This window comes from Pteropus medius, unplaced genomic scaffold (genome assembly GCF_902729225.1).
Source record: "Pteropus medius unplaced genomic scaffold, Ma_sr-lr_union100, whole genome shotgun sequence".
Lineage (NCBI taxonomy): Eukaryota > Metazoa > Chordata > Mammalia > Chiroptera > Pteropodidae > Pteropus > Pteropus medius.
In genome coordinates, this window is record NW_024340701.1 from 10085112 (window position 1) to 10095396 (window position 10285).

Here is a 10285-nt window from a genome sequence, read left to right on the forward strand (position 1 = left end):
AATGAATGAATGGATCATCATCCATTTTCCCATCCTCTCTCTCCTCCATGTTAGGCTGAGCTGTCTTCCCATTGCCTGCTCTATCCAGAGGATGATCTATTTCTAAGTCTTGGTCCTTCACTTCTCTTTTGTCCTGCTAGTTAACCAAGCAAGGTAGAAGGATAGGAGACAGCTCTAAGGACAGCACATAAACTTTGTCCCATATCTCATTAGTGGCACTTGCTAACCCATGCTTTGGTTTTGGGGGAAATGAGCTAATGCAGTTATCCTCTTGGTAGAATTCGACGGTAAGGCCATGGCTGTGGAAGACATCATTTCTCATGTGCGAGGTGGCAATTCTGGCTGGGGTGGTGGCTTGGCACACAACAAGAGCATCATTTCGTATCGTTTCTGGGGGAGATCATTAAAGTATAATCCTGCTATTATTGATTTTGAGGTAAGTCTTTTCGCAGTTGAAGAAACTCTTCATCCACGAGGAATGAAAGTGAAACAGACCAGATCCTTTAATATTTCTTCCTTGAAACAAAGAATTGTAAAGTCCAGCACCTCCACCAATCGCCAAGGAATCTTTAGAAGTATTGAAAGCCAAAGCACACAAAAAGCAAATTCCCTCTTACATAGGTAGTCCCAGAATTTCTTCAGATTAGGTGGATTAAAAGTAATATCGATTTACATAAAGATTTAAACACACTGAAAGCAATTGAGTTGGATTAAACTCTGTAAAGGAGCAATAGTAATGAGTTTAAACTTAGGGTCATATAATAGTTCCCTCATGATACAGTTCTCTTACAACCTTCTAAAAATATAAAAACCATTCTTAGCTCAAAGACCACACAAAAACAAGCTGTGGGTTGAGTGTAGTTCCAAGCTATAAGCGTAGTTTGCTGTCCCTGCTCTAAATCATCTCAATTCCTCATCACAATGAACCTCTCTGGCAAGGACATCATTCTTCCCATCGAAAAGATAAGGAAACTGAGGCCCCAGATGCTCGAGTGATTTGTTTAAGGTCACAGAGCTCATTTGTAGTGGTGTCTGGATCTCAGACTTAAGACTTCATATCTAGTTCTCACTTCCCTCTATTTTAGTACCTTCCTTGAAGCCATGGTTATCAACGACTGGGAGTGATTTTGCAGCCACAGGGAAATTTGGTATTGTCTGGAGACATTTTTGATTGTCACAACTGGAAGGGTACTACTGGCATCTAGTGGGTAGAGGCCAGGGATGTTACTAAGCAACCCCCAACGCAAAGGACAGCCCCCACAACAAAGAACTATCTAGCCCCCGATAGCAATAGTGCCAAAGTTGAGAAACCCTGAATTAAATCCCTAACCTTAAAAAGGGAGTAAAATTTTTTTCAAACTGCAAATAATTAATGGTTCTACCAGTTTTCAAAACTACTTCTATTCATATGCAAGGGTAATCCATTTAAAAAGAGTTACATTTTGGGCTTTTAAATATTGTATTCCTGCTCATTTTCTCCGGAACCTTGCCCATTTTCTGCATATAATTAAAATTCCAGGTATGGATACATTCCTCCTCTTAAAATATATACCAACAGTTAAACATAAAAGTCTATTATAACACTCTGTCTCTGCGAAGAAAGTGGTCAGGTGAGTTAACCCTGATTTCATTTTTTCTCCAATAAGAAAAGGACCATTTTCACACACCTATAATTCACACAGGGACTGAAAATGGCTATCATGAAGCTATTAGTAATTTGGGCAAAACCATAAAACTGATATCAGGAGTAATATATAAACTTTAATGAGCAAGGGGTAAATTTTGTGTTTGCCTTGAGTGAAACTTCCAAGGGGAAGACTCCTTCATAGTTTGGAGACCAAATGCTATCCTTTGGGTCAGTTTGGGGTAAGAAAGATATAGTTTGGTTCATGGCTCAGCAACCTTTTTGATGTGTGACTTTGGACAAGTTACTTCATTTTCTGAGCCCCATTTTTTTTGCTCCGTAACATGGAGATATAGAATGTTATGTCACAAAGTTAGAGAGCAAGAAGTGGGTACTTAGTTGAGGGTACTTAGTCAGTTGAGGAAACAGATTCATGGAGGTTAAGTGAGCTGGCCAAGTCTTGTGTCTGGTAAATGGTAGAGCGCAACTTGAGCCATGTCTGATTGACTCTAACACCTACGATCACAACCCACGTGACCCCTGAATAATTTGGATTCGATGCATTAAGCTGCTGGCAGGCTATAGAGTAGAGAACTGACACAGCTACAGGTAAGCTTTTAAAAAGAGAATGCTCACAGACGTATAAAGGATGAATCAAAGGACACAGAGAGAGAGATGGAGAGAGGCTATGGACTAGGGGGCTTTTACAGGGTTATCTGAAACCTGATGATGAGAGTGAAAGCAGTATCTTATTCACTTGCATATCCCCAGAGCTTAGCAGTACTTATTGATGGCAGGTACCTAGATCGACTGAATACAGGAATCATGTGATGTGATGTTTTAATGCTGTGTTATGTTTTATATTGTGTTATGTATTAGGTTATATTGTATTGCTATATCACACCACTTGCCTTCTCTGAATCTATGTATGTAAAGTGGGAATAAGACCATTGTCAATATCTTTTCAAGCTCTAACATTCTAAGATTCTTTTTCTCCACTCCTCTTTCTTCCTTTAAGTCTCCACGAGCCCTTCCTAAGGGGTGCTCTCTTTCCTCTTACTGAGGGTTCTGGGAGAAAGAAGTGAGAGATGTAGGACTGAGTGCTGAACTTCACTGGAAGGTCAAAGGGAAATTGCCCAATGGTCCTGGGCTTTCCCTGGAATGAAAAGTCCTCTTTAACCAGGGCCACAGGACAGCCCATTCTTCACTGACTTCCTAACAATGGTGCCAAATTCCCTGAATTTCCAGTAAGTTGTCGTCTTCTCTTGGCTGCAGGTCCAGCCAGTCCTGACATGACCAGCCTGATGGTCTTAGCCAAGCTCCTGACCACAGGCCAAGGTCTGTTTGCCGTAGGTCTTTCTGTACACATTTCCAGGAACCCATTCAAGGCTATTGCAATGCCCTTTATTGACTCTGATTCTAGGGAAGTGAGATTGTTTTAGTGTGGCTCAGTTTTCTCTCTGAATTGCTCACTGATCTTGGCAAATGACTCCCCTCTCAGGGCCTCAGGTTAGTGTACTGTCCAACGAGAGATCTGGAAAAGAGCTTTCATTTTATGATTGTGTGTAAAAATTTATAGCATTATAAGCATGCTGAAAGTAAACATATGTATATAAAATTTGAAAAATGTAGGCTTTTACTATCGTCACATCTCACTAATAAAAATGATGCTTTATTTTATATTGTTCTTCCCTTTTGCAATTGTATCTCTCATTCGTTGCTTCTTTAGATCCTCATAAGAATTCTAGAAAATAGTTTATTATTCCCATTTTATAGATAATGAGGCTCAGGTTTAGAGAAGAGGTCTAGGCCACAAAACTAGAAGCCAAGTAGAATTTATTTAGCTTTTACTATGTGACAGACTTTTCCTATCCATTGAATATCATCCTCACAATAAACCCGGAGGGTAGGACTATTGTTCTCATTTACAGATGAGGAAGCAAGGCTTCATGTGTTATGTGCTCAAGATCACACAGATGGAAGCAATAGAGCTGGAATTTGAAGCCAGATTTCCTGGCTCCAGCTTCTATGCTCTCTGTTACATCTACTACTACTCTTCCCAACCAGGGGTCGATTTTGTCCCCCGTGAGACATTTTTGGTTTTCAAAATAATAATGTGCTACTGGCATCTAGTGGGTAAAGGCCAGAGATGCTGCTAAACATCCTACAATGCACAGGAATTGCAACAAAGAATTATCCAGCTGGAAAGTCAATAGTGCCAAAGGTGAGAAACCTTGGTTGCAGTCATGCCTAGAATGGGTTGTCTCGAATGCAAATGTTGCTCACCCTCCCCCATCCATGGAACCACTGCCCATCAGTGACAACATAACTACCTATCAAGGACTGCATTAATTCCTATGTCGAAGGTTGACAATCAACGCATACACGTACACTTACACTTTACACTTTTCCTGATTCCTAAAAGTGCTGGAGAGGGAAGATGAGTTAGCACAAATGCCTTCTGAGCTCCCCTCTTCCTCTGAGATCAGGGACCGCAGGTTTCAGTAGGTCCATGTTCAGAGTGATTCTTGTACTCAATTGCATGATCCTGAGGTGATCACTCCAGCACTCCTGAGCCTCCACCTCTTCATCTGTGGGCTAGGGACTTAAGTACCTGCTTCACAGAGTGGCTGTGAGGGTTCAATACAGTGTGGGATAAGGTTGAATGTCCGGCTCTATGGCTGGCATGTTGCAGCCTTCCGGAAGCTTGATGACCAGTTCTTGGGCTCTGGGAAACTGGATAGAGTCTATCGAGGGGCTCTTTGTTCTTTTTGTGCCTACAGCTACAGCCTATCCATGAGGTGCTTCGGCACATGAACCTGGGGCCCATGGAGGCCAAACGCCAGAACCTACGCCGGGCCTTGGATCAGTACCTGATGGAATTCAATGCCTGCCGCTGTGGGCCCTGCTTCAACAAAGGGCTGCCTATCCTTGAGGGCACCAGCTGCAAATGTCAGTGCCTCTATGATCGTCAGGGCCTTGCCTGTGAGAAAATGGAACAAAAGGGTAAGGCTCATGCATCCTCACTCATGTTCAAGCCTGGCCTAGCTCAGAGAGGCCAGCACAGAAAGAGCCTTTGGGGTTCCTAGTCTCTCCTTCCGTGCCCTCCTGCCCCAAACCTACACTTTGAGCTTTATAGCTGACCCCTATACTTCATGGTTTTTTGCTTTCTCCCTGCCATTAAGTTCCTCTCTCAGGGTTGATTTTTTTTTTTTTTTCAACCATGGTGTATATAGACAAAAGGATTCAATTTTGGAGGGATATATTAATTTCCTAGGCCTGCCAATAAGAAACTACTACAAGCTAGGTGGATTACAGCAACAGAAATTTTTTGTCTCACACTTCTGAAAGTCCAAACCTTAGGTCTGTTGGTTAGGTTGGGATCTGAGGAAACTCGGGGTCTTAGGGGCTGCCCCAGGGGAGCAGGGTGAACCTCATAGACACCCCAGCTTCAAATAGAACAGCTCCACTTTCATCTGACTTCTATGTTGGGGCCCATGTAAGATTTCATTTAAGAAAAAAAACAAAAGCAGTAATGAAAAAAATAATGATGAAAAAACTCCACAGGATTAGTCCATCCTTCTCATTTCACAGAGGTGAAAACTGAGACTGAGAGCAGATGAGTTTGCCCAAAGACGCAGAGCCAGTAGGAGGCAGTAGCCCCAGGTTAGAGGGATTGTATGAGCTGGATTTCTGGAGACACATGTTCAGTGCACATGCTCTGATGCTCTGTGCAGAGAATTTGTTACCCACTCTCGCCCCATTGTCAGAATCTTCAGGGGGTTTGATTTGCAAGCTCGCGGGGGTGTCTGGCTGGCCATTGTCTGTGCTCCCTGCTCCTCACATCCTCCAGTGGCTCTGTGTCATTCTTCCAGAGGAGCACGCCTCCCCGCCTTCCTCCGCTATCCATCTTCCATGGAACTGCAGACTTCAATTTCATGAGATGGGCTCCCAGGGGTCTCTTCTCACTCCATCCAGAGTTTCAAATTAAGTTCAAGGCGGTGAGCACAGAGGTTTTGGTTGGCTACACCAAAGCATTTCCCCAAGGAAGGATTGCAGACCACTCTAGGGCAATGGATAGTCCTCCCTCCATACTGTCCAAGCTGTTTCTTGTATGCTAACCTCCTCCTCCTCTGGAAAATTGTCTGTGCAGGAATGAAGGTGGATGGTCACTGGAGCTGCTGGAGCTCCTGGTCTGCTTGCAGCACTGGCACTCAGGAGAGGAGAAGAGAGTGCAATAATCCTCCACCTGAGAATGGAGGTGCCTCCTGTCCAGGAAAAAACGTGCAGACCCAGTCTTGCTGAAAGCCTCTGAGCACAGGCTGGGACAGATGCAGTGGATGTCACTACCTGCACTGACCACAGGATAAAGACTTCTTGCAGCTGAGAGAAAATACCAATCAACATGGATTTTTTTCTTTGTCCTGACAGCTCCCAGGCCTAAGACTAGGCTGTGCCATCTACAACCAACTGTTCTATTACCTGAAAAATTCTGTCATCCAACAACTAGGTGCTGAGTGTTTAACTAGAGTCCTGACCCTGCTCAGAGCACTTAGGATCATCAGAGGGAGAGAGAGAGAAAGAGAGAGACAGAGACAGAGACAGAGAGAGACAGAGAGATAGAGAGAGAGAGACAAGAGAGAGAGAGAGAGATCTCAATCTATGTCTTAGAGGTATTTACGGGATATTAGAGGTTAGAGGTATAAGACAGGCAGATGCTCTTGAAACAATCAATGGCCAATACAATAAAGTATGATGAAAATTAGTTCTTTGATAATAATATTTGTTCATTTATAGAATGATTATTAGTTGGTAGGATAAGACACACTGAAATAATGAAAAGAATTAAAGAACTTGAATTCCTTCAATTTTTCTTCATTTGGACTCAACATTTTCTTGTTTCTTTCAATAAATCTCTCTTGTTTGCTTAAGTTCTTACCACAAATATCACATTTCTCTCAATTTTCCCATAGCACACTATTCTTTTCCTTCACTGTGTGCTTCACAATTAATGTGATATCTTGGCTCCCATATCTCCTGTGATTATCTATGACCTGTCTCCCCGACTTGAAGGCAGGGATCAGTTTTGTTTGGTTCTGTGCCTTGAGTTGAGAGGGACCTAATAAGCATCTGTGGATGAAGTGAGAGACTGAACTTAAGAGACAGTTCGAAGACAGGGTCCATATTAGTCAGCATCCCAGAGTGGAGCATGGATTGGGGCAGGGGGAGAGGGGCAACCTGTGATGAACAGCATACTTTCCCTGACCCAACAGAGGGAGAGCCAATCATGCTAGCCTGCCCACAGCACTCCAGCCTTGCCTCAAAAAGAGAATGTGTCGCGTTGCACTGACTTTTCTCTTTACCTATCAGTTTCTCCTATAGATTGTGAGCTCCTTAACCCACTTCTCATTTGCCCCGAGAATATTCGCCGGCGGTGCTTGCAACTGCAAAGTTGACTTCCAGATAATTTGTGGATTATAGGCCTAACCTTACCCCCAAAGTTTGCCACAAAATATCTTGCTTTTATTATTATTTTCACATTTCTCTAGTATATCGATAGTCTTTGGAAACAAATGAGATAATTCTATTTATAGCGTTCTCTTTTTAGTAGTGGTATTTTCATTTATAAAATATAGTAGCTCTCGATTGCCGAAAATGTCAAATCCTAGAAAACAGCATTCCTGCTCATGATGTTAACATCATTCTCCAACAGTTGTTAGCCAAAGATTCATTTGATGAATCTGATTTAGGTATACATTTCTGTTACATTAGGACTAGAGACAAGTTTTATTTAGAAATAACTCCAAGAACAGTTTTTATATTTTATTTTCACATCGAAAACCAGTCAGATTTGCTTCAGCCTCAAAGAGCGTGTTTATGTAAAATTAAATTAACACTGGCAGCAAGCTGCACTTTTTTTCTAAACAGAAAATAGGTTAAAAGTGGAATTTGCATTCCCAACCAGTACAAGAATTATCTGTTGACTGACATATACATACAGGTGCTCTCTATCCTTCCAGAATCCTCAATCTTTTTAAGGTAATAATAAGATTTATATAGACATGACACAATTAGAAGGGGTTTTAGGGACACAGGAAACTGCTGAGTTAATGCTAAAATATGCAGCATACAAAAGAAGTGCCAAGGGTGGTCAGATGGTGGAGAGATTGATCTTTCTTTACGTGTATGTATTTCTTGACACAGTCCTTGAAGGATTTTTAAAGTAGGCAAAGAGGGAGGAGATCTTTAAGACAGAAATTCAGTATATCACAGAGTTTGAAGCTAAAAAAGAATATTGGGAGTATGTATAGGTATTTGTGCTGGGAATGGGAAGTGGGGAATGGTGAATGTATATTAGTTATATGAAACACTTAGCACAATGCATGTCACATATTAAATCATTGGCATTGCCCTTACTATTATGATTACTACTATTATTAATTATAGTTTAAAAGTCTATTTTTGTACTCTTTAGATCTTCTTTCTAAAAGAAGGAAAAAAAGACTCTCCTATCATTAATTTACTTTTTTTATGTTTAAAGTTAAATTGATAATTAATTTTTATTCATTATTTACTAGAGAGTGGTAGTTACATGCTAGAAAGTGATGGGAGGCCAGACTGGCCAGGCCCAGTGTACGATTTAGAGGACATTCAAACTTGATCTAAAAGTGGTAATTTTCAATTGTGGTTGCACATTAGAATCAGCTGAGGGAGTTTTAAAAACCTTGCTGTCCAGAGGCTGCACCCCAGACCTATCAAATCTCAATCTTTGGAGGTGGGAGCCAGACATCAGTAGTTTTAAAAGCTCTCCAGGCAATTCCGATGCAGCCAAGGTTGAGAACCTTTGAGAGTTGAAGACTCGTTACATGTTCAGGGGAATGGCGTGTGAGACAAAACAAAAGGGCAGCCACAGTAAGGTTGATCTGTGTTATTTTATCTTGTCTTATCAAGGACCTCTTAGGATTCGTTTTATGACTCCCATTTTACAGCTAAGGAAACTGAGTCTCGGCGAGGCTGAGCCTCATCGGTCACAGAACTGAAAGGCCAGCCAGGGTTTGAATGCAGTCCATCAAGCCATGCTCTCCCACCTTTGCTCTGTGCTGTCTACCAGTGGAGGGACTTATAGAATCGCGTGTGGGGTGTAGGTGACTGGGAAGAAACCAGAATCAAGAAAGCCCCTTAGGAGGTAAGTGTAGTAATCTAAGTAGGATCTAAGAATGTTAGGATTAAACAATTGCCTGGATCACCTGTGAGCCAAATCCACCAGCTGAGCAAAGCCACCTTCCTATCAGCTGAGCCAGAGAACCAAGGCCAGTGTCTGTCCCTTTCCCTGAGAAAGCTGCATTCTCAACAGCTTTGGAAGCTAAAATACAGCAACAGTGGCAGTTTCAGAAGCAGCAACCCTTCACTGGATCTGTTTTTTCCCTCTTCAAGAATGCCTGGCTCTCAGCAAGCAAAAGGCATAAAGCTCATCAAATGTATTCTCCCTCAGGTCCTTTCAGGAGATCTATAATCTAAGGTTTTATAGATAGTGGATGTAAAAACATGGTTTAAAGATATAATCTTCAGCTTGACAAGGTGTCTTTTGAAAAGTAAATTAATGACAGAATGAAAAGCAATAAGGTGATGCTTTTTCTTTTTTTTTTTCTTTGAGATGGAGGAAGATCTAAAGAGTTCAGTACTCGATGAATCTCTTCTGAATGATATGCCTTTAGGGTAAAGAAAATGGACGGAGAGAAAGGGAAGGCTTCAAAAATCACATTGCACAAACGAGAGATGGCAGAGTGAATGAAGCTACCGGGAGCCATGAGAGGAAGGGAGCTGTGATACAGATTAGCATTAAACAATTAGCATCGTTTCCATAAGAACAATGGAGGCCACTACCCCTTCTCTTGGGAAATGGGTGAAGCACTCTGGCGAGCCTTTGTGCCAGGCCCCGTGCTGGGTGCTGGAGGTACAGAAATGGATCAGACATGGTCCTAGCCTTGGAAGAATGCTTGGTCTGGGGGTGGCCTGTGAATGATGACAGTAGGTCATCTACCAATAGGAAGCCCAGGGGCTGTGGGAGCAGGAAAGGCAGGCTGGAGAAGAAGATGGTCAGTGGAGATGAGAAAATGAGCAGGAGCTAGACAAGCAAAGAAAAGTGAAAGAGAGGCAGGATATTACAGAGGAAACATGTACAAAGTCACAGAGGTGGGAAACCATGAGGTGGGTTGGCGGGCAGTACCTGCTCTCTTCTGGGTACAGGACCTGGCCATTCTCAGGCTGGGGACAGCTGAGTTTGGACCTTGGGTTCAGTCATTGGGCCTCTCCTGAGGGCAGCTGGTGCTTGATCCTGGGGAGATTTTCACAGATGGCCATTTTTCAGTCATTCCCCTGATGACTTCAGGTGCTTTGGGGGTTCAACACCCCACAGCCATTGCTATGAAGTTCAAGCATTTTCAACTGAATTCATAAGGTTCTCTCTGATTTGACACAATGTACTATTCCATGTTAACCTCCCATTTCAGACTTTATGAACCAATTGTACTAAAATCTGTGGTCCCTTACATGATATACAAAGGCCTCCAATGACTAGTCCTTGGCTCTGTGACTTCACGTGCTTCCATTCACTCTTCCCTCAGTCATGCTGCTCCAGGCACTCAAGCCTTTGTGCTGTCC

General features: G+C 42.5%; 1 protein-coding gene across 1 annotated transcript in view; it reads left to right on the top strand.

The window, feature by feature from the left end:
- C8A (complement C8 alpha chain) overlaps positions 1-6446 on the top strand; it is a 52293-nt gene extending 45847 nt beyond the window's left edge. The window contains exons 10-11 of the mRNA XM_039887384.1: positions 4408-4630; positions 5778-6446. Coding sequence (XP_039743318.1) covers positions 4408-4630; positions 5778-5929 — 375 coding nt within the window. The 3' untranslated portion in view covers positions 5930-6446. The remainder of the gene's footprint in view (positions 1-4407; positions 4631-5777) is intronic.
- The last annotated feature ends 3839 nt before the right edge of the window (positions 6447-10285 follow it).